This window comes from Alosa pseudoharengus, unplaced genomic scaffold, assembly GCF_046254945.1.
Source record: "Alosa pseudoharengus isolate Yale_2024_CS ecotype anadromous, Long Island Sound unplaced genomic scaffold, YU_APseudo_1.1 YU_APseudo_1.1_scf_5, whole genome shotgun sequence".
NCBI lineage: Eukaryota > Metazoa > Chordata > Actinopteri > Clupeiformes > Clupeidae > Alosa > Alosa pseudoharengus.
In genome coordinates, this window is record NW_027468837.1 from 24,004,983 (window position 1) to 24,029,950 (window position 24,968).

General features: G+C 41.4%; 3 protein-coding genes across 3 annotated transcripts; 1 reads left to right on the forward strand and 2 right to left on the reverse strand.

Moving 5' to 3' along the window:
- Positions 1-8: 8 nt before the first annotated feature.
- On the reverse strand, positions 9-7,945 carry cdk5rap1 (CDK5 regulatory subunit associated protein 1). Its single transcript, XM_076269342.1, has 13 exons — positions 7,323-7,945; positions 7,080-7,183; positions 6,944-6,978; positions 6,700-6,800; positions 6,321-6,528; positions 5,285-5,405; positions 4,270-4,500; positions 3,491-3,588; positions 2,987-3,042; positions 2,231-2,361; positions 1,560-1,709; positions 795-935; positions 9-231 (listed from the first exon to the last, which is right to left on the reverse strand). Exons 1-13 carry the CDS (start codon positions 7,606-7,608, stop codon positions 70-72), a joined length of 1,824 nt encoding a protein of 607 aa, XP_076125457.1. The 5' UTR covers positions 7,609-7,945; the 3' UTR covers positions 9-69.
- A 1,012-nt stretch (positions 7,946-8,957) lies between these two features.
- Positions 8,958-11,001, forward strand: ghrh (growth hormone releasing hormone). Its single transcript, XM_076269191.1, has 4 exons — positions 8,958-9,037; positions 10,428-10,535; positions 10,646-10,750; positions 10,842-11,001. Exons 1-4 carry the CDS (start codon positions 8,958-8,960, stop codon positions 10,999-11,001), a joined length of 453 nt encoding a protein of 150 aa, XP_076125306.1.
- Positions 11,002-11,808: 807 nt separating this feature from the next.
- Positions 11,809-24,869, reverse strand: rpn2 (ribophorin II). The gene is made up of 18 exons (XM_076267749.1): positions 24,733-24,869; positions 24,502-24,561; positions 23,680-23,867; positions 23,455-23,550; positions 23,110-23,285; positions 22,591-22,666; positions 20,523-20,657; positions 19,458-19,634; positions 18,514-18,632; positions 18,223-18,328; positions 17,658-17,749; positions 17,451-17,565; positions 16,966-17,160; positions 16,675-16,761; positions 15,477-15,572; positions 15,008-15,083; positions 14,601-14,730; positions 11,809-12,554 (listed from the first exon to the last, which is right to left on the reverse strand). Exons 2-18 carry the CDS (start codon positions 24,512-24,514, stop codon positions 12,539-12,541), a joined length of 1,893 nt encoding a protein of 630 aa, XP_076123864.1. The 5' UTR covers positions 24,515-24,561; positions 24,733-24,869; the 3' UTR covers positions 11,809-12,538.
- Between the last annotated feature and the right edge of the window lie 99 nt (positions 24,870-24,968).

The window sequence follows — 24,968 nt, forward strand, 5'->3', positions numbered from 1 at the left end:
TCTCTCTCCACAAGGGAACATTTTTCACTCTCCCTCTTTCAATCTCAGTCTGAATGTCAACACGATCTGTTAGCCACAGGAGTGTACGTGGCTGTCTTTGGGAGGCTCAGCGGTGGAGTGCTGCTGCTGCAGGGTGCTGAGGTGGGTGTCAGGTGAGTAATGAGTGGCCTCACTCAGTGTGGTGCGGCACACAGGATAGCCTCTCATACTCTGGGAGCTGGCGGAGGTAATCTGCAGAAAAGAGATCAAAAATACAGTTGGCCAGTTAAGATCACTGGCTGGATCACTGGCTGTCACATGCCTTTGGATAACAGTGTTTAGAACATTCAAAGTGTTCTAAAAATGCTTGTAATAAGACACACTGCATCATTGTTCTTTACATAAGCATAAATAATGTATGGCCACTACTGTAACCCATATACACATACTATAAAATCCCATTTGCAATGGCAGAGCTATTCGCCTTATTCATCCGCAGCCAGAACAAGGCTACAGGGTACACTTGCCATCACACTTCAGTCCAGCAGATGGTGGTAATGCACTCCTTTTACAAACTGCCAAAAAAAAAAAAAACTCACTGAAGAAGAAGAAAAAGAAAGTTACTCGGGCACTCTTCTTTTTCCGTGAGCTTTTTCTTTGGCAGTTTGCAAATGGAGTGCATTACCACCATCTGCTGAACTGAAGTGTGATGGCAAGTGTACCCTGTAGCCTTGTTCTAGCCGCCGGGTGAATACGGCAAAATGTCATTGTGGATATTGTGCTCTTCACATCTTCTCTGATCATTAACTCTCTACCTTGACCAGTATGTAGTCTCCCAGTTTGATAGGCTCCACGTAGGACCCAGGGTCCAGGCCAGGCACTTCCTGTTTGGGGAAGATCACCTTCACATTGCCATCACTCCTGCCAGACAGCTCCTGAGCAGATCTCTTGCTCTCCTGAAATACCAAACACCAGTAGCATCAGTGTAGCACAAACACCACCACTACAAGTGCTTACATCAGGTTTCAAACAATGGAACTTCTCTCACATGTTGCACAAAACATGTGATTTGCTAAGCCTTTCCTGAGCAAGGACAGGACAGTTTTGTCAGTGTTGCACAAACGGACAAGTCTGCTTTTGCTTTCTAAGACTCAAGTCTCATCTTTAAACAAAACATAGGTCCAGCAGGGCCTTTTTACAACAAAAACGTGTTGTATATATTTTTCAAAATATAATCATTTTAACAAACACCACTAACCAATATACAGTAGCTTGCAGTGATGTAAACAGGATACACATTATCCGGACACCTGGAACTTGAAAACATCTCTAACACTGGCTCAAAATGAGCTCCAATTATGTTTGAGCTGTACTGAGCTGTACTGAGAACAAACTCCACCAGCCTGGCTGTGTGGTCATTAAATCAAGTCAAATCAATCAATCAATCAATCAATGTTTCCCTCTATCTGGGTGAGAGACTAGTCCAGTAAGGGGCAGCTGAGTACCAGACAGCAGAGACAAAGGAGACACAATGGACACTAAGCTCCACTGGCGCTCATGAGTTTGGGTGCAGTACTTACTCCCTCCACCAGGACGAGCTGGGTGCTGCCCACGAGGCTGCTGTTGACACGGACCGCCTCTTCTCGGAACACGGAGATGAGTTCCTGCAGTCGCCGCTGCTTCACCTCTGCTGGGACGTCGTCCTGGAGACGGTGGTACGCATGGGTCTTCTGGATGTTTGTATGACAAAGGGATGGAATGTGAGTGAGTGTAGTGAATGAGTGTGTGAGTGTGTGTGTGGGGTGTATATAGGTGGAAATTCAAAAATAGATTCTGTGCTCAACAGAAGCAGCAGTAACTTCCAACAACTCCTATTAAATCATTGAAGTATAAAGCAATTAAATATTAAATTTGATTCAGTCATAATTTATTTTGTTCTGTACAATTTATTACAATTTCAATTTATTTGAACAGTACAAATATATATATATATATATATATAGTGGATATAAATTGAACAGTATGGTGGATATAAATTGAACAGTATAAATTGAACAGTACAATTATATATATGAAGGCAAATTGCTTCAGAAACAATATTTCTAGAAAATGATTTAAGAGTTTGATTCGATTTGTCTGTGCATATTATTTTCACTGTGCATTATAAATCACTATTTGTGAATTATTTCAATTTTTTAGCTCACAACAACTACATGCTGTGCTCTTTACAAACAGAAAAGGAAGCCCTCACCTTCCTCATGCTGTAGGCGAAGAGGAAGCCCACGTTGTAACGCACGGCTCGGAGCAGAGAGAGCGACTCCAGGTGGTCCTCCTCAGTCTCCCCGCAGAAGCCAGCGATGAAGTCACTGCTCAGGCTCACCCCTGTACACACACACACACACACACACAGTACTTCACTTTCATAGGCTCCCTCAGAACCACCACAGCCTACCTTGTAAACACATTCCATCCAGCTTTACATACAGTATATTCAGTAACTATACATGAGAAGTGATTCTTAGGCTAACCCCTGCACAAAGACATTCATTCACACAAGCTAGTTGAAATGTCATGGGTTGTTCTCAAACCACCACAGCCTGCTTGGGAGTCATTCACTCTAAATGTATGTAGTCTCACAAAAAACATTACTGATTATTAAGATGATCAGTGGCCAGATAAACATCGCACTGACCTGTCCATATTAGAAATAATCATGAATACTGATATGTCAGGGATGCAAAGTTTGCCTCACATACATTCAAGCCTCACATACATTCAGCAATCATAGCCCACTTTACGGAAACTTCTTCAGCTACCACAGGCCGTCTATGAATCAATACCCTGATAAAAAGTTTGTAAGATAATGTGCTAGTAATAGGCAGGCAACCATAATTAGATAGTTTTCTTTATATTTGAAAAGCATAATTATGTTTTTAACAGCATCAGAGCATTTGAAAGGACAGTTTATACTGTTAGATAATCCATAAAGAGAAAAAGAGTTATTCACCAGGAATTATGCGGCAAACATTTTCCACAAGTTCAAGATAGGCTTCCCTTGTGTACCTGCAATTTATAAAGACAGAAAACTCATTAAACCCTCTGAATTACTGTGCAACTACTGCGGTGACAAAACACCTTCACAAGAAGGAAGAAGCAAAATAATATTTTCTCTCTGTGCAACTACAAATCAGTGCTGGTAATCCCAAATGACACAGTAAACACTAGAAGTCCTGACCCCTAACTATATCCACAACCTTCAAACAACTGATTGAGAGGAAACAGCAATGATGTTGTACATGAAGAGGAAGACTCTGCAAGAGGAAGATGAAAAGGGGAGGAAGAGGAAGAAGAAGGAAGAGGCTCTGAGTCCTACCTAATCCCTAATCACCCTACCAACAGAGAACACAGGTAGACTCTAGAGGAAGAGGAAGAGTTAGTAGTGGAAGGTAAAGAGGAAGATGAGGAGGAATACAAAACATCTGGGCGGACAGAGGAAGGAGGGGTGTCTGACCCGCGGCGCATGGCCTGGAGAACGCGACTGCTGCCGCTCTGCGCTGGCAGGTGGATCTGCTTGCAGATGTTCCCCCGCTCCTGGATCAGATGCAGCACCTGCGCACATCAGAACAGGACACACCTGAGACCAGTCTATAGTGGGGACTCGGACCTAGGGGCTCCTAAAAGCACCGTGCATACCAGCAACACAGTATTCTACCCAGAATATATTTTATTCTACCTAACCCCTGACCTCCATGTCCTCCACTACTCCCAACTGAATCATTCAACAGCACTTTTGGACTGTGAAACAAGAAACATGGGGCTTGTAGCTCAATCTGTGTGAGTGTGTGTTCTCTTATATGGCTAATATAAATACAAATATGAAAGCACCCAAACTTGATTACCAAATGATTACAATGATTACAAAATGTAAAACATCCACCCAGTAGCTGAAACTGGCTGAAAGGAGCACCACGAAGCCTCATTTCCTGATGCAACGTTTGGAGTCAACCTGACCTGCCTGCCTGATGGGGTTCTACCTAACCAAACCATTGCATCAGTCCAAGCAATTTCTGAGAATTCATTTCAGTTTGTCTATGAAGTTTTACCTCGTCTACATCTTCTCTGCTGTACCTGAAATCATTATAGATACTGTATGAGTTGTTAGCCTTCATTTCTATAAAGGGCCTTGCGAGACTGTCCACTGGTAGTGGCATTACATGGATGAATAAAATTGAACTGGACTGGAACTGGACAGTGATGTGCATATCTGTATTCTGGCAGTGGGCAGGTTACCTCGTCTGGAAAGTCTTTTGGGTGGGGGGACGTGAAGCGGATCCTCATGTTGGGATCAATGAGTGACACGCGATCCAGCAGGTCAGCAAAGCGCAGGCCTCCCTGGCGGATCCGGTACACGGTGCTGAAGCCACGGCTGAGTTGAGTCGGCTCTGACCCACAGAACTGCTGCTCAGATGTGTCCCGGTAGCTGTTCACATTCTGGCCCAGAAGCGTGACCTCCCGGACCCCCTAGGGATCAAAAGAACTGTCAAAATACAATCTTTTCACACACTTTTTATTAAAAACTTTGGAATGACTGTGCCATTTAAGATACTTTCAATGTGTTATGTTTGAAGGAGTCATGCTGCAGGAATACATTTTTTCATGATGGCTGTAAAAAAATGTCAATGGCTGTAAGATATGTCAATGTCTACGACCAGGCTTTTCAATAAAATACCCTTCGCACACTATATACATTATATGGGTCATTCCACGTAAATTCAACCAGGGCCCACGCACTTAGGTCTCAAAAAATTCTGAAAAAATTACCAGGTGTACCTATGTTACCCAGGAGACACACTGTACAATTACTCTTATGTAAGATCAATACTTTCCAAGATACAGCCAGTTTTACAGGGGGAGGGGGGTGTCGATTTTGTTCGGCCTCTTTTTCTTTTCAAAGTTCACAAGTCCACAGCGCAAGAACTAAACCATGTAGGAGGCTCAAATTTTGCATGCTGGTACATAAATAGGAATAGTATGTAGCAAAAAAAATCACGTTTGATCTGGATAATCCTGCATGGCCATAGCTGTCCCTCAAAGTTGATACAAATTTTATTGGAGTTTTTGGCTGGGCTCTGTTTAAGCCTTCAGAAGACATATTTGTACTCACCATGTCCAAACATACAAAACATATTGATGTCAATGGTGCATTTTGGAATGGTTGAACTGACGTGGAATGACCCATATGTATATAGTGTGCATCACACAGCACATGGTTGAACAGAGCAGTGAGCATGCGTAGTTTCACCACCTGCTCGGAGAGGAGCCGGACTTCCTCCAGGATGGAGGCCACCGGTCTGCTCCGCTCCCGACCCCGTGTGAAAGGCACAATGCAGTAGCTGCACATGTTGTCACAACCCCTCATGATGGACCTGTAGGAGTGACATTAGGAACCATAGATATGAATATGTTAGGAACCCATTCTATTACCACGGAAATACACAGAATTCAGAAAGCCACTTCTACATTTCTAAATTCTGAAAACAAAACATTTTTTTGTGTAAAGACACAAAGAGAATTTCTGATGGGACACCTAGTTCTGTGTAACTGTTTGATGTGGTTCTTCCAACAGCATTGTAAGGAGAGGCACCTTTGATCATCTGATATTTCTGTTCCTCTGTATTCCACCTCAACCTTTGAGGAACTGGCAGGTATACACACTGCACACTAACTAGTATTTCCTATTACTAGAGGAGAAAAAAACCTTTTTTTTAGTTTCTGAGGGGAACAGCGAGTAACAAAGTTACAGACATTGACATCCAAACCTAGGGCTTCTCGACTATGGCAAAAGTCAATTGAATTTCAAATATAATTCTGATAGTAAGACTAAAAAATAGAATAAAAATATATGCAAAAAAGATCACATATACAAGAGTTACAACTTTAAAGCAAAGGGATGCGATGGATTTATCACTTAAGACAAAACAAAAGCACTGTTGCAAAACAGAATGCTGCAAAATAACTATTACATTTCGAAAATGTTGTCTTCATAATCGTTGGAAGTCATAATTGAATCAATCGATTAATTACACAGCTCTATCTACACTTACATTCACATTCATAAGAATGTCAGCCACTTTGAAAAACCCACTGTACTCATACTGTGAACAAGGTATACCAGTGTGAAAGGAAATTCCACAGCCTGTCACTTTTCATCCGACAAAAGCAAGTTTACAGAACTGCCTTTTTGACAAATAAGTGTTAAACTTTTTTAAAAATGTTTTTATAAATCAGTGATAACTGTTTATTAGGAGGTGTTGTTATGTTATCCAATACAGGTGACTCACACAAAGGCACTGTGTCCTGTGGTGTGATGCACAGGCATGACATCAGCATAGGTCTCCTCCAGGGAGAGAAGCACGTTGCTGGCTCGCTGTCCACCAGAGGCCAGAGCCAACAAGCGGGGGAGGTCCCGGTATGCATCCGGACCAGCCACAATATCTAGAAGCTTCTCCCGTTCCAGTAGCTCTGATTTCAGACGCTCTGCCATGCAACCTGGATTGAGCCAAAACAGGGACACAAATCCAAATTGATTTGAAAGTCACCTAATTAACTTCAACATTCTCTCAGGTCCCTTCACAACCAAGAGAACAACATTATGCAGTAATGGCTTTCAGGAGTCAAGTTCATTTAAACAAAGCATTAACTTTCACTAGCCTACTTTACCTAAAAGTCCAATCTTCATGGGACCCTGAGCTTTTGTTCGCTTCTTTTTGAGAGCAGTGAGCTGTTTAAGTCTGTTCCAGATTGTCTGCTCTGCCTTCTCTCTATAGACAGACAAGACACCCAATCCAAAGCCATCCCATGGCAAGTGAGACAATCTTATGCACAAAGCATGCCTTGATGGAGTGCATTTAGAAATGTGGACTAAAATATCTTAAGTTAATAATTAAAACATCAACACATTTACCTGACTGAACATGTGACTAGGAGAACAACATCTGCCTGAAAGAAAAGTGTTCAAAGTGAGAAAAAAAACAGAAAAGAAAATCAACATTCAATATTCTGATCTCACTCAGTATTCAGCCATAATACTTTTACTTTACCTCAGTGAGTTCTTTGGCTCGGAGATATCCCTTTTTCTGCAGAATTGACCAAGCAATCTCAGTATCATTGACGTTCATCTGACAGCCATAGGTTTCAAAAAACACTGAGGAGAGATGCATCAGGTTTAATGTACATGTATCTGTTTTACCACGCGGTACAATGTCAACTGGTTACAAGACACACATTTCCTGACGATACATTCCTTTGCCAGCACTTCTGTACCCGAAAACAATCACACAAACCTTTCCTTGAATTTCCATCCGTGGCGTCCTCAGGAAGATATGCATGTCTATTGTCGGATTCCTGATTGATGCCTGTCGATTTCTTGCTGGCAGAAGCATCTTTGATGAAGTCATGAAACCCTGGTCCAGTCGCCAACTTCGTCTTGAACAATTCGTCTTTTTGTTTAACATTAACGCTCCTGTTGACCGATGCACTCACAGAACAACTACGGCCATGTATCGACAGACTTGGCGATGATAACGTTAACAACTTTTGTAGATTTAACTTTAACACTCTGGATCTCATTATGATACCGCTGGGGTTTGAGGTATTTCTTCAAACTGTAATCGGTTAAATTTTTAGCTTTCCCAAATTATTTAACATTTAATAATTTAACAGAACCAGTGGGTCCTACTACTAGTAGCTAAGGTTATCTGCATTCACCTGAAGACATGACATGATGACAACTTTAACCGTTAATGGCTCATTACAATGGACAGTAGCCTAGTAGCCCAATTCACTGATTTTATGCAATTTTGTAGATCATCTTCATGACAGAAAATCCAACATTTTTATTTATCCATGTTTAACACTAGAAGCTACCTTACGGTATCAGCCTCTTGTCCTCAGCCCTTGCTTGATATCAGTGTTGTTCCGTCAGCTAAACAGTTCCCTCGGAGTACAAACGTGTATGATTAAGGTTCCAACTGTGTGGCGTAGGTCAAGCTTTTATGTAGGCTATTTTATTTGGTAAGTATTAAATAAAGTAATTAACACTATTTATTTCGTGGTTAATATTATGTTAATAATATATATATATATATATATATATATATATATATATAATATAATAGTCTAGTGAGTGATTTCTACTCTAAGGCTATGTAGCTTTGTGTCTATGTGTGTGTGTGTGTGTGTGTGTGTGTGTATGTGTGTGAGAGAGTGAGAGAGAGAGAGAGAGAGAGAGAGAGAGAGAGAGAGAGAGAGAGAGAGAGAGAGAGAGAGAGATTTCAGGCACTCACTGAGCTCAAACAGATTGGATATAGGAAGTTAGAGTGTATAGATGATCTCTCCTCTCCTCCTCTCCGCAGGTTTCATAAAGACAGGCAGTGTAGGTGTGGTTGAGACCACACAAAACTAATTTTTCTTCACTCCTGGTAAGGGGGCCACAACTGCACTATCATCTAGGAGGGTCTGAAGATGATCAGCAGTGCTGAAAGTACTGACCACGAATGATACCGCTCAGTCCAACCAATTTTCACATTCAGGAGTGTTGGAGATATTAAAGCGCAGCAATACCCCGGTATGTACATTTTGACTATAAAATAAAATGCTTTCATATTTTGCTGTTGTGGAATCTTGGCCAGAATATTTGTTAATTTACTTGAGAGTCTGGTGCCTAAAGATTTTAACACATTTTTAACAGGAATTTCCCTTTTTCTTCTGGGACCCTCATAGAAATTATGACTTGATGTTGCAATATTGACATTTACACTTATGTAGGCTAAGTAAGACATTACAAACAAATAACAGCAATTCCCAGTTCCTCTGCAGTAATATCTGAGCAAGTGGGAAAAACATAGCATCAGCGGTTTTAGTAATGTAATTTTGACCCTGCCATTCCTTTCCAGTTTTCCTTCGAGGACTGTCCAAAAATGATGGAGAGGACCGCACTACTGGCTTTGTGCTGTCTGTTGATGCCTATATCTTGTTCTCCTCGATATCCATCACTGAAGTGAGTCATAAGACACAATTGTTACCTGACACCTGAATTGTGTAATATTCTCAGATATTCTGACACATATTTCTGACAGAAAATTATGTGGCTAGAAGTAGTCTCACCCTAAACTGTAATTGTAAGCGACTTTAACTATAATTTAATTAATTTTCATAAGAATGACAATTGATTGTTACGTTTTGAATGTCTAATTTTGCATTTCAGACACAAAAGCAGGATACCTGCACTCACTATTGGTATAACATATAGGCTTAGGAAGCCATATCACAGCATTAAAATGCCTTTACACTGTAAACTGCGTTCACTTAATAGTTCATTTCTAGTACATAAGAAAAAATGTGATATTTTGTTTGTTTGTTTGTTTTGCACAAAATCTTGTTAAAACCTTTCCACATAATTTGAGTTATGTTACAATATTTAGCTTTTATTATTTATTGACAATGTATTTATGTAAATAGAAACATTTAAACTATTATTTCATATTTATTATGTTATCTGTGCATTACGAGATACAGGCAATTACACAGTTTTGTTTCATTGAAGTACTGCAATTATGTTTTTAAAAAAAATTATATTTCAAGCACACAGTCTAATAGCTAATAGCTTCTTATCAGTGCTGAGAATGTGAACACTTTCAAATTCGGATGAGGTAGTTGTTTGTGTCTATGCTGATTCATGTAATAAGGGAACCGCAGTGGCTGTTTTCACCAGAGTCTTTCCAGGTAGCTATTGAATGCTGCAAACCATTTGTGCCTTGTCCAGAGATTGTGGAAATGTAGCTCCATTTTTTAAACTCAACCAAGGTTGAGTGATGACAAAGACTCCCAAAGTGAAAGCCCTGCAGTTGCACTCTAAATTCTGTTACATAGCATGTGGACAAAAGGATGAGGTGACAGTGGACAAAGCCTGGACTCAAATGAGAGATATGTAGTATTTCTTAATAGTATATTCAAATATAGCTCAATAGTGCAAGGTCACAGGAGCGGCTTCTCTCCATCATTGTTGTGTAGTCAAAGGTCAACAAGGTTATTGTGCAGGTCAAGCTGTTGATAAAAAAAGATTGAATCATGCTGTATTTTTAAGTTCTCAGCCTTAGAGTCATTTTATCAGATACATCCGTATTAGATAGATTTGTCAGATCTATCAAATCTATCAGATGTCATGTGATTGCCACTAATATCAGTGTGTAGGTGTCACACACAAGGAAAGTTCCATTGCTGAATAAAAATGTAATCTTTTTTGTGTGTGTTTGTAAAGGCATATTCTTCAGTCTTCACTTTCCATATGGAACACATTTAAACAAACCAGGCTGGATAGAAGTGTGAATAATAAACACTGAAATAATTGAAAAAGTTCAATGACATCTCACCTGTGCTTTGACCTGCAGGTTTGGACACAGAGCTACATCCATCTTAATGAGCTCGACGTTGGAAGACCCTTTGCAGCTGCCAAAAACTGATTATAGCTCGTCACAGACACAGGAAGCCGTGTTTAGGCCAGTCTACAATCATTATAAAATGATAATAATAATTGTTATTATACAAATATGTGACCATGCATTGTGGTTTCATGTCTCTAAATAAACATAAATAAAATAAATTTTAGAACTGGAAGACACGCAGATGCCATCTTCACAAATAGCTACAGGAAGGTGTTGGGTCAGATCTCAGCCAGAAAGTTTCTTCAGTCAGTCATGGGGAAGAGACTAGGGTGAGCACATTACTGTACTTTATTTCTGAACATCAAGAAACCAGAAAGGTTAGAGTACTCTCTCAATGTTCTGTTTTTGTCTGTTTAGCAGGGAGGACACTGAACACTTTGAGAAACGCCAGTCAGGCATTTATGAGGATACCTTCAAACAGGACCTTACAGCCATCCAAAAAGAGGAGAGATATCGGGGCCAGCAACAGGACATTCAGAGGCTCAGGTACCTTGCTCTGCTCTCCACGCTCAGTGCTTGAGTCCAACTTGCACATTATTACAATCCCAAGTAGTCTCCAAGTTTGAGATCCATATAGGGCTGCACAATTATCGCAATCGCAATATGAACCAACGCAATTTCCTAATCGTAAAAGCTACAAATAATCGTGCACAGATAATTTTGTCACATTACTGACTATTATATCCATTACATCCTCCTTGACTATGCCACTTCTGGTTGGTGGGTGTGTGTAGTGTGTGAGTGGCACATAAATTTGGATTGGTGAGCTTCATATTCGGTCGGGGGTGCTGTGCTTCTTGTGCACCAGGTATGTACACCAATCAGGGGTGGTACAAATCTTTGGAATATTGAACTTAATTGACATTCAAAAATCATATCGCAAATCACAAATATCTGTCAGAAGTCACAATTAGATCTTTTCCCCAAATTGCGCAGCCCTAGTTCCATACTGAGTTGATCAATGGCAGAGGCATTTCATTCTTGCAGGCATTTTCAGTTTCCACTATGACGAAGTTCTCGGGAGAAGATAGTCACAACCACTGCTGCGGATCTAGAGCCTCTTCACAAGGACATCTTTTCCTCAGCTCTAAACACGGGAGATCAACTGGTCATCTCTTCCTCTCTACCCTGGACTGAACCGTCTTAAGCACATACAAAAAAGGAGTAGTGTTGAATGTATGAAAATTGCACTGAATAAATAATACATTAAAATGAAAGGTTTTAAGTTAAGTGTTTTTTATGCTGCAGACACGGTCCACTCCAATGACGACACAAACCCATATTAGCTAATAAAACATCTGGCAAAAATCAGACAGGACTACCAGAATGTTCCACTCCATCCTTTTATTTTGTTTTAATTACAAAACATTGTCTGCCATTGTTGAGTGTTGCATGTGGTAGGGAGGTGTGTGGACAAGATTAATCTCTCCTGATTTAGAGTGTTTTGGCTCCTATCTGTTTGTAACGGATATACTGAGCATACAAAGACTTCATTCTAGAATTGGAAAAAATATCAATCCACTGATTCAGCAGATTGACACATGAACACACCCAAAAATAACATGACATCCATTACAGACAAAGTCTTGTCCAAAACATTCAAAAACATATTTAACAACCTGACACCTGTTCAAATGTTTTTTTTAAAGATCAATATTTCCATCCCCAATGTGAAAAACAATAAAAAACAAAATTCAATTCAACAATGTACTCATACACTGACATTATATTACATGCTTTAGTGGAAACATTATGGCCAAACCATGTCTATTCACAAGCATTTGTCAAGAAACTCACAATTCTCATTGTACAGTGCATTCAGTTACTAGAAAATGGGAAAATTATAGACTGCATTTTTTTTTCTGGATGACTGGACCAAACTGAAAATGATGGGCTCAAATAGTTTACACTCAACCAAAGACGGAGGCAAGATCTTCACAAACATCTTGAGGTCTTGATTCAGCCTACTGAGTGTAAAGGGCTTCTGTTTGAATGAGATTTAAATAAAACCACTGACAAACTGAAGGATTCTTGTCTTCTGTAGAAATGTCTTGTCATTATTTCCCCTCAAGTCTAAAAAAATGCAAAGAGGACACATCAGTAAAAAAAGGCCAAGCAAATGGCATTGAAATTCAGAGACAAACATGTATACACTGTAAGAAAACAATCACACAAAATCAATACAAAAAAAGCCTCTGGTCAACCAAACACAACTTGAGACCGACATGGACACAACCAGTGTTATTCTTACAATGAAATCTAACGAATTTCCCATGCACATTTCTTACATCTATATGAGGTAAATGAGGTACATGACAGTGTAACATGAATGAAATGTTACATATTTTATGTTATATTGTGGGACAGACCCTGGGCAGATCTGCTCCTGTTCAAACCACTGCCCGCTGTGCCATGCAAAAACAGAACACAGGGAAACCTCTCAATAGACCAACAGAACAAAAGTGGGAGGCAATGGTCAGCGAGCGTCTGTAGCTGGGGGTTTGTAGCCTTTCACTCACACGGACACTCATGACATACAAAAACACACCACTGATCCAGAATGCAACACCATGCCATGCTCTTTGATGTGGAGTAAGGGAAATGCAGGGGTATTTGGGAAGCACATGGGTGAGGGAGTGGGTGGAATAAAGCCTTACTTCAGCCTGGAAGACTGGGCTTTGATACTATCTCAGAGTGTTTTTACCGCAGGCTCCTATACTTTGCCAACCTACTACTTTGTTCAGCGGCAATCCTGAAAGAGGAGCAAAGACGAAAGACAGAGAGAGACAGAGAGAGACAGATGGGGGGGAAAAAAGAGAGAAACAAAGAGAGAAAGAGGAGTGGATAGGTGGTTTAGGGAAACAAGCGCTGCAGGAGAGCGACAGCACAAGGGAGAAGAGTAAAAGTGAGACCTGTTCACAGGAGTGGCCCTGGAAAGGAAGTGGGATTTACAGAAAGCAGACAGCACAGGTTTTATACATCCTGCTGTTTACAGAGACAGACTACGTGGATTTAACAAGGGTGTCATACTGAACACTGACGACCAACCCTGACGACCCAACAGCACACAGACCCCTCTTGTGCATATTCTGGGAGCCAATTACACCGTAGCGAAGTGCTTGACCGGCCTTCGTGCCCTTCCCATGTCCCACAGGAGAGAGGTTTCTTGGGGCAAGCTCTTCACTGTGAGCCCTGGCCTGCCTAACATCCCCAGGGATAGGGCTAAGGACTGGTGGGTCATGGCCTGCTCTGAAGTATGCCACATGGATCTCACATGGGACATTAGATGGAGGGAGGCCTATTCCAACTAACTGTTCGCTAACAGGAAACTACTGGATAGTCTTTCGCTCTGCTAATGCAGAAGTGACATTTTGAAAAGACACTTTGAGCTCACTTTGAATTGAGCCCTCCCTCTTACTAATGCACAATTCTGTTTAAATCCGTTGATATTTTTCCCCCTCTGGTGATACGTCAACAATAGGCACATTCAGACAATAGTTCCAAGAACCCTGTTCCACCCACTACTAACTGGAAAGGCTACCCCAAGAACTACAGTTCCTAGGGATTTTTTTCGGTTTGCATTCGCACACAGTGCCGACTTCACACACGTCAGTAGCCAAATTATTACACGAACATAAAGTAATGCAACGAACAGCATTATTTAGTTACTAGCTACTGAAGTGTATTGACCAACTAGAAGCTCATGGTATCAGGAAGCATTTAAAAAACAAATCAGCATTGCTTTCATCCTTCTTCTCATCTGCCTAGAAGGCATTTTTCATGTGACAGTCAGTCTCTGCAGCCTTCTCGTGCCGTTTTCATTTTAAACAGTAGCAGAATTATCTGCTGCCTTGACCAAGTTGGCATGTACATCAGTAATGGTACCTATGCGCAAAGAAAAGACCCTACCGCCATGAAGGTGCTCAAATAGGAACTGCGGTCAGAGGAACTCAATAATGCCCAATTCCATGCTGTACGAATTCGTGGAAAAAAAGCAGTTCTAGGAACTAGAAAAAGTTCCTATAGTGTGAACGGTCCTAAGGTCAAAATAATTTTAAGACTAAAGCAGTGATTTTGTCTATTAACATGTCTGGGTGATGGTGTATGAAGGTCGGGTACCTTTTGACTGCTTTTTGAGCCAGCATGCGGTTTCCAGCCAGGAATGTGAGACTGCCGACGATGGCCAGATATTTAAGGGTCTGGAACATGTTGAGGTGAGTCCAGTATACGTACATGAGACCAAGCATGGCTGGAAAATAAACAGAACATAACATTTAATGTGGAGGACATTTAAAAAGAATCACCACATTGGGTCTCTATCCACTGACAAGTTGGAAGACAGGCACCGCAATTTGCAACACACATTGCACATTACAACATAATCATCCACGTATATATCTATATATCTTTTTTAAATCCTCTTTCATATATTTGCCAACATGCCCTTCCTTGTCTTTCAACCAAAGACAGCAGGTTAACTCAACAGATGACATACACATATTATGTATGTGGATGTTTCGGCTCACCTGCATGGCCAACATGGAAGAGCACAGTGCTGGGAGAGAGACTGAGGTTGGCAATGTTGGCTCCCAGCTTGAACCACTGTGAGACAGGGAGGAGAGAGAGAGGGGAGGGTTGCATAAGGAAGGGGGAGACAGGACCATAGGGGAATAGACAGACTGTGAGATACCAACATCAGTTTGTGTTGTCTAGCAGCATAACAAAAGACTAGAAAATAAAGCTGACTCATAGGGATAGAGCTTCTCTCAAATTGACCATGAGTAGCTCCAAAACACTCACAACACAAAGCTCTACTTATCCAGTGCACTTTAATTACATGTGAATATGATATCAAATAAAAGGTTTCACACAGAAGGGCTGGAAACAAAGTATTTTATTTTGTCTGAATAACACTACACATACACCGCAGGGATACTTTACAGTTGTCCGGTGCGTAGGAATATTAAACTGGAGAGTGCAAACAAAGCAGCTTACCAGAATGAGCAGTAACAGGAATGGTGAGAGCACAAGAGCAGTGAAGGTGGTAGACACCACATTGGGGGGCCTCTTCTCTGGCTCCCGGAACAAGTGCTGAAAAACAAAAACACAACTTCATAAGGCTACTCTACTGAAGTTTGTACAGGGCTCCCACCCTTTTTTACTGACAATTTCAAAACCTTTCCATGAACTTTTCAATAACCTTGAAAAGGTTACTGAAAGGTTTCAATAACCTTCCATGCCTTTTTTCACAGCCAATAAGTACTGCTTACTTTACACCACAGGTTGGGACTAATGATGTAATGTGATATATGAGACTGGATAAAATGTGGAGAAAGAGAAGGTTCACCGGAGCACAGAGGGAACTAACGTTTCAACACTTCTGTGTCTACGTCAGATTCCATGGGAGATCATGTACTCTGACGAAGACACAGAAGTGTTGAAACGTTAGTCTATTGCTTTGCACCATAATAAAATACAACTAAAAGCCATCTCTGTGTGCTCCGGTCAACCTTCTCCCTCTCCACATGATCGGTCCTCTCCTGTGAAACACCAGACCTGAATTCAGAAGCGCGGTGGAACTACCTTTTTTGAATTCAATAAAATGTGTTTTCTCCCCCATCATTCATTATCTATGAAGGAAGCAACCAAACTTTGCCACATGATATACGCTACCCTGAGTCCCTGGTTGGACAATGAAATGTCATGACTTTTCCAAAACCTTCAAGGAATTTACTGGAATTTACATGGAATCTACTGAACTGAACATGATTTATCCAGGCTTGGAAAATGGGATTTTACAATTCCATGACTTTTCTAAGTTTTCCATGACCGTGGGAGCCCTGTTTGCAGGTTGCAAGATGGACCTTTATCCTGTTGAATATGAGATTCAACAGTATGTCTACTTCCCAAGCTGAGATGCACACATGGCCTGTATATGGGGGTACACTGGCTGTATATGTATATGTGGCATTCCCAAACTCTCCACCAGCTGCTGTGCGTTGTGAGTGTTCTGGCTCATAATGGTTGCCATGAACCACCCAGGTGGGTGCTATGCATTAGTGCTGGTTAGTGAGGTTCCCCTTCACTGTAAAGCACTTTGGGTGCCTTGATAAAGCGCTATATAAATACAAGCTGTTGTTGCTGATGTTGTGGTTGTAGTAGAGTTTGCTGGTGTGGTATCAGAGTAATATACCTTGATCTCAGGCTTAGGGACATAGAGGGTTTTAGCCTGGACAGCTGAAGGGGCCTCCTCATCCAGGAACTTCAGTACGACATCAGCCTGTGAAAAGGTGGTAGAAATCAAACAATATGGCACTACAGGTATGAAATGGTTTGAGTGCCAAAGCTGTTCACAATTTTGTCCATAACATTGACAACAAAAACAAAAACAACAAAGACAGTATATAGTTTGAAAAATCTAAAGCCTCTAACACATTGTTCATTCAAAGTCTCTTGTAGTTTGGTATCTTCAGCGGTCACTTACCACATTCCAGAGGATGGGGTTCTGCAGGGTGGCGTCTCCTATCATCAGGTAGAGGGCGTAGGTGCCTGACATGGAGTCAAACTCAGACTTCCTCTCGGCTGTGTCCAGTTCAAACTTGTACACGTTCTTTGTGTCTGGCTCGGCCACAAACACCACCTCCTGTCCAGTCTTCTGGTTGTGCAGCCTCACAAACACCTGAGAAGGAAGAGTAAAAAAATTCCCAGTAAAACTCGTTCCAGACTTAATTTCAATATAAAATGAGCCAAAATTTAAATTTAGTTTTCACTTCTAAGGGGGAAAAATGATATTCAGCACAGCACATGTAAGAACCATAGGTAACTCATTATTTTACACTTTATAAGAGTACTTGAGCTACAAGACAATCAACATGCATTAATTCTATATTCTATGTAAGAAAAATGTACACTTTTCCAGAGCATGTACCAGTTTTATGATGGCAGAGGGACCAATTAAATTATGCATACCTGATGGGGGGTGAGTTCAACCCCTGTATTGACATCCACTAGCTGGAAGGACATGGCAAAGTTCTGGTGGCTGTCAGCCATGAAGGAGTTCTTCGCCTTGCTGGGATGGTCCACTCTGAGAAGACAGTACCGCACAGCATTAGTACTCAGAAACAGCTAATGATGGAGAAACAGTGGTATTATAGTTAGTCAATTAAAGACGTTCACCTTGTGGTCTTGGTTCCAATACTCTGGTCCTTGTCTACCACAGAGAGGTCCATATTAGTGATGGCTACCTCTGTAGACACTTTCACTTTGAGCTAACAAAATAAGAAGGCAGAAATCGTTATAATAAATACAGACCCTTGACATGTGCACTCGAGTCAAACTGTACAAAGGTGACAATGAAATGGTAAAACGTCTGCAATCGGTCATTGTATTTATGAATCAACTGTAAAAAAATAACTCTGGTTAATTGGTTTGACCTTTACCTCTAATGCTAATATGTTATTGTTAATCTAATTACCTGTGGCGACCCCACAGAAGCAGAAAAATAACATGTATTGTGTGATTAACTGCCCTTGAGCCAAGGCCTGTCAAGCATTCAACCAATTAATTGCCAGCCCACAGACAAAAATCAGCCTTAATGAGTTTCTGAATCATCTGATGACAAGCCCAGAGCAATTAAACTGCACACCTGCATAATGTCTGCAAAATAAATGATTCCTAAATCTGACATAAGTGTTAGAAGTTCCAAATGTCAATTAAGTTTGTGAAGTGAGTGCACACCAACCTCAACATGGTTTGCAATAAGCCTGCTGTCTCCAGTGACGGCAACAGCAAACTGGTAGTAGCCGCTGGCCGGTTGGCTGTCCATGAAATTCAGCTCAAAGACACCACTGCGAAAGAAATGTAAAGAATTTTAAACAAAATCACACAAATACTGGTTCAAAACAACAACAAAACTTCATTTTCTGATGGTCCAAATGTGTGTTTCTGCTTTCTGTCAGTTTTCCTCTTTGTGACACAAAAGCCATTAAGAGCACCTGATCTTGATTTGAGTCAGTAAAAGGGAGGTACTTACTCTCGTAGAGTGAAGGGGGTCTGGCTCAGGATGACTCTCTTTGAAGCTACAGCGCTTGCGCTCTCCACCACCACATTGGCAGACACCAGGGGCTGGCAAAGAACATCGGTCACCTGGAGCTGAGGAACGGGACAACAGGCAAAGATTAACGACTCATTTAAAACCATTTCAGACAGTCAGTCCTTTTAATGACAATTATCCTAAAAAGTCATATAATAGTTAACAACTATGTGCCACTGAACTCCATGACATGGTCCTAACCAAAACAAAGTTAATTTACTCCAAACTGATATTTTCTTTACTAGTACAATTGCTTTCTGAGAATTCAGCCATCCATGTACATTTTCCTCATAGAGTTTACCCAAAATGTAGCCACTCCAGATTCATGGTACATTCACACTAGACCCTTTGGTCCGGACCAGAGTTCATTTGGACCATTGGTTATTTTTGACCGTGTTAACACAGTCTACCGAACTCAGGTGCAAACCCAAGACCAGCTAGACGGTTACAGGGGAGCAATCCCACTCAGGCTCGGTCCAGTTAAACCAGAGACTTTCTAATGTGGAGACACAGCACTCGGAAAATACTCCATAGAAATGCATGGGGCTAGTTTGTCACGCCAATATGGCCGTTGTCTACACATATCCCACCCCTTCCTCGGCAAAACGTCGACATGTGAATACATTGAGCCAATCATGTGCTATGTTGTGAATACATTGAGCCAATCATATGGTGTGTTGTGAAGACATCGTGCCAATCATGTGTTGTGATCTCGCCGCTGGAGCAAGATTGGTGTCGTGAAGCCTTGCGCACGCGCAGTTCGACCCAAAGACTGTGCCCGATGAGTGCCCATAAAACGTTGGTATATGGCCGCCGAGTGGAGGGACTTGCCTAAAAGGGCTTTGGTTAAACGGACCAAGTGTGAAGGCAGCCTCAGTGTTTACCTGCAGGGTGGGCTGGCTGTGGGACACAGAGGCGGGGCCCTGGGCACTGACGATCACGGGCACGTGGAAGCGGTTGCTGGAGAGGGCAGCAGCTGCACTGGCCACGCTGAAGGCCTCCGCCAGAGAGTCCCAGGATTTCTTACTGAAGATGGAGTTCACCAGCTGGATGACCTGGTCCTGTGAAAGGCAAAATTAAATGTGATTTACTGTGAGCTAACTGCCCAGCAATTCTGACAATTCCACAATAACACCAGGTTTCTCCCTGAAGAGCAAAGAGACATGTTCATCAAGCAATGACTAGGATGTTACACCTAAATATACACTCAAACACAGTACAACACAACCCATATATACAGTCTATGCCTAAGGCATTTCATGCATAGAGATTATGCTGCAGCCATTAGTTTCCACAATAATCAATGGAACTGGCTACACCAGAAGTGATAACAATGCGCACATTTGAAAAAATTAGACCAGTCTTTTAAAACCATTTGTACGCTCGCTACTGGAATGCTTCAGTTACGTGCTTTATTTTAGTAGTTCAGTATTTTTTATTTTACTGTAACAGTGCTGCACTGCTCTCATGTACTACATCATCTCCTGATAGATTTCCCTGGTCCTTCAACCATTAGGTATATTACTTACTAATTTGCAAACAAAAGTGCTAAACATGTAGCCTGGAAATCCAGACCCAAATCTAGAAAGATTTAAGGGGTCTGGCTATGAGTAATGAAAAGGGCCCAACTTGAGGGGCGGCACCAAGCATGCATTTGAAAATATCACTGCATACAATTGGATAACACTACGACCAATGCTTACTGACTGATTCGGGACTTTGAGGTTGCAGCGCTGACGTCATCCGTTATAGCCTCTGGCCCGCCTACTGTATATCAGATACACCGATGTGATTGGTGCAGCTTGGTTCCATGGGCATAGTTAATGAGCATCATTACTCATTGCCAGAGTGACTCGCTGAGCAAATTCAAATTGTGCTCTCGCGAGAACTCTGGATTTCCAGGATACGGAACATGTTTGTCAACACATAATATCAGGTAAATAGTGTACCTCTTTAAGTGGGGGCTCCATATCCATATGGTCGGACAGACCATAGGCGGCACTGACAAACAAGGCTGTGGCCTCCAGGCCTTCTTCAAATTGAAGGAAAAGTCCACCAAGGTCATCCAGACGAGCTGCCAGGTCCTGGGGACACATCAGAGTGAATTAGTGAATCTGACCATCATGGATTTAATAGTTCTGATTTGCTTATTCTTTTGCAGATTTGAGAGAGATGACAAACACGCACACACACATTATATATATGTGTATATATATGTGTGTGTGTGTGTGTGTGTATATACACATATACATAATAAAGGTAATTTGGAGACTTGTACATGTACTTCTGTGGGTGACTGCATTAGTATGACAAATAAAAAATAACAAACCAAAAAAACAAGGTTAAAACTTTAAGTGTATAAGATTACACAAATCAGAGGGGTATTCCAGAAAGGAGGTTTAACAAACACTGAGATAAAACTTAACCTCTGGGTTGTCTGAACCTGTGGCGACTAAACCCGAGCTGTCGGTTCCAAAACACCGTTACCAGTTAGTTCAATCAACCCTGTGTTAGATAACCTAGAGTTGTGCGCGTTCACGGCGAACTTATAAAGGCATCATCTATTGAGAGTCGAAACCATGAGTGAAACCGGCGAAAGGAAGAGCACCGTATTTTTCAGAGGCGGAGTAGTCGAGGCTTACGAGGAGGAGAGAACTGTAATAACAAATAAAGAGCAATACTTAAGCGCCTGCGTCCGAGACCTTGCTTGGCAGAGAATAGCCTAACTGACCGTGTAAATGAGTATGTTTAAGATAGCCTATTTAATGTCAAAAGAACAATTAAATAATTCACTGGACATCACGTATTGTATTGACTGCTTTGAATGATGCTTTCTTAAACTAGCCTAGTTGTAACAGATTGAGTGGGCCATAGAATTCTTTGAGAATCCCAAATGTAATTTTCTATTTTAACGCGGGTCCTGCAGCTGTGGGCCAAGTTAAACTTTTGTGCTCCATCATCGGAAGGGTGAATGTCGGAAGGCATGGTATTGGACACATTTCGGTGCACATTTGGAAAATGTAATAAGTGATGCTGACCTGCCAGTTGGTGAAACTACACTTTAATGATCCTCGTGGGTTTGTGTCCAGGAAAACGAATGAAGTTGCGCAGGAACTGCTTTAGCGCAAGGCAAACTTTACGCACCGACCGACAGCTTGCCGATATGCTCTGCGTCTTCAACACTACAAAAACTCCCAGTCGGAGAGCGTGTGTAGCCTATTAAAAAAATATTTTATCCCAAATGCCATCAGCATTCTTAACCAAACTTAGTGACAACATGCATACCCGGCTGAGCTGTACAGCTATATTTAAACTTATTTATTCATTTTCTATAGGCTATGTTTCCCCTTTTTTGTACTGTACTTGTTTTAATTATATCTTCAATGTGTCTGAGATGTTGTTTGTCCATCTGTCTGGTGAGCCAAACACAAATGTCCACTATGGTGTAGGCTAGCTAGCCTACATTAAAGATTTATTTTATTCTATTCTAATCCACCATGCGTAATATAGGGATGGAGAATGCTTTTCAAGTAGCCTATATTAGGATTCAGCTGAAAAACTCTAGCGCTCTTGAAAAACTCGTTTGGAAAAGAATGGATAGGCTATCATGTGATGTCGTGGTCTTATCGCCCTCTCACGGTGAATTGCACGGATGAAAATTACATGATTTTGTGCTTCTTTGTCAATCGGACCTTCGTCAAAATGAAACGCTATTGTGTGACAAGTGTAAAAATCCCAGGTTTATCGTTTACTCTGGGTTTACATACCCAGTTCAGTTCAGAGCCTATGTTACCATAGTTACTTACATAGCCTGATCATTTTTGAGCTTTATGGAACTGAAATCCCAGGTTTACCACTAACTCTGGGTTAACATACCCAGTTAAGCCAGTAAACCTGCTTTCTGGAATACCCCCCTGTATTAACACTTCAGAAGCTGAGTGTAAACTAAAGGTGATTATCTGATGCTCCAAAGCCCCATCTACAGGTCTCACAAAACACTTAGAAGTGTGCACTTACCTCAATCTCCTCCAGGATCCCACCCAGTTCTGCCTGCTGAGAGAGACGAGCAGCTGTGTGGAGGGCATAGATGATTCTACACACACACACACAGAGAGAGAGAGAGAGAGAGAGAGAGAGAGAGAGAGAGAGAGAGAGAGAGAGAGAGAGATTAAAATAACTCACACTGAAACAAAAATCATTTAAAATAGAGTGCATGATCTCTAGATCACACCAATCCTAGTTTCCTTGTGAGTATTCAAATTGACATCCAAGTTGGTCGTGATTTAGGCAATGACTTCATTCAAAGCCAAAAGAGCTCAACTGGCAACTGTTTCTCAGTCCTGCCCAGAAAATAATGTCACATCACAGCAAATACAGTTCCGATAGCTGTTCTATTCAAAAAAAAAAAAAGAATGAAATTGATTGCAACTTTTCATAGAACACAAACATTACAACTGCACACCTTATCTCAAGCTAGGATGGCTAACAGCATTTGCCAAATGACTCACCCTCTCGATAAAAACTCAAAACACTTACCCAAGTACATTGTCCTCTTTGGTGATGCGGGCGGAGAGAGCACTGACCACTTCCTGGGAGGCTAGAGGGAGTCCCAGGGAGTTGAGGGCGCCCACTGCCTGATAGATCTGAGCCACGGTGGAGTCCTCACTCACTGCGGCCAGCAGGAGGTCCCGGGTCTCATTTGACACTGGGATCTGTGCAGAGGTTGACAAAAGTGTGTTGAGGTTGCCAATTAGGATGCAGGTTTAACATAAAAGGCCAAAATAACCTTAAAGTTAACACACATACCACAATGAAGTGGAGTATCTGACATTTAATTAAAGTTCAACATAAAAAGCAAAAAACACATAATATTACACTTACCTCACATCCTGCAAGTGCTTGACCAGACTCAGCAGCATAGAATAAAGACTCAATATTTGATGGATCCAGATTTGACTTCAGGAATCGGCATGCTTCCTGTGGAGACAGGCAACATTTAAAATTCAATCTCCTTTTCATTTGCGCTTAATCTTATGGACACCATCATTCTTACTCATAAGTCATATTTATTGGTAGACTGGACATGTGTATACTGTAGGTGCTTACATCTGCATCCGCTACAGTCACTCCCAACTTGCTCAGGCCAACAATGGAGAAGTATGCAGACTGCAGGTCTGTGAAGGGCTGGGCCAGCCGGGCTTCCAGTCGTGCCACATCAGACGCTGTTAGGTGATGAGACGGGGTTAGGGCTTGAGCCCCGACCGCCAGCACAAGGAGCACCAAACAAAGTAACCCTGGATTCAGACAAGGAAGTAGTCATTCCATAGCAATCGTCTCACACAGTATAACACACTTTGTGGCAGCACTTTGCGTCAAACATTCATACTCATACTGTGTGTACTGGTGCTTGTATCATGGGAAAGTAATATAACTACAACGTCCAAAACATTTAAGAACACGAAAGCAACGATCACAGTTTTCAGGTAGCTAGTTAATGTTAGCTAGCCACTTAGCTATGTCTGGCATGCACACGTCTAGCTTGTCATCTCAGCAGTCTAATGACTACGTATACGTTTTTAAGATATTCTAAGAAAACAAAACACAGCGCATTAAGCTCATAATGGCCACCGGTCAAGTAATAAGTCGACTGGGCAGGCTGCCTGCACATCCCATTTCACAGAGTATGTAGGCTATTTGATTAGCTATAAAGCTAGCTAGGTCTCTTCAGCCATTCATTATGTATGGGTACCTGCACGAGCCATTGACCGACTTGCAGAACTAAAATTGAATGGAACGCTGAATGTTTTCGATGTAAGTGGTATTTCTGTTGGATTACTTTAGGGTTTACAATGCTGTGCTGCAAAACAGCGATTGTACTGTAGACAACTTGCAAAATATTAAATGACAAACCAAGAAAATCTCACTTACTAGTTTGCGCCATGTCGCCGAATGCAGCGTCACCACAAGTCTAACGAATAGTTCCGGGACCTGATTTGGATATACCATGTTGTGTTTATGGGTGAGAATGTCAGAAATCAACTTTCTTAATTGTCATGTAACAATTTCAATCAATATCAAATGCACCCAACAGTACTTCTGACATTATGCTTGTATATTTGTTAAGTCTTATTATAATTATTTTATGAAATCTTTACTAACCCGTAGTGTAAAATATCTTTGTAACCTATCCGACAGAATGGTTGGGTGATTCCGAATCCAGCGAATGTACAACATTTAATTTCTCTGTTCTGGGCACATTTTAAAAATATATCTGCGTGTTAAAGCAATCACAAATAAATAACGTAATACTCCGTTTTGCTAATGCATTATCTATATAATGGACATTTATATTTAAGAAAAGAATAATCACTCTGGTTTGTAGTGGGCGGGAGGCG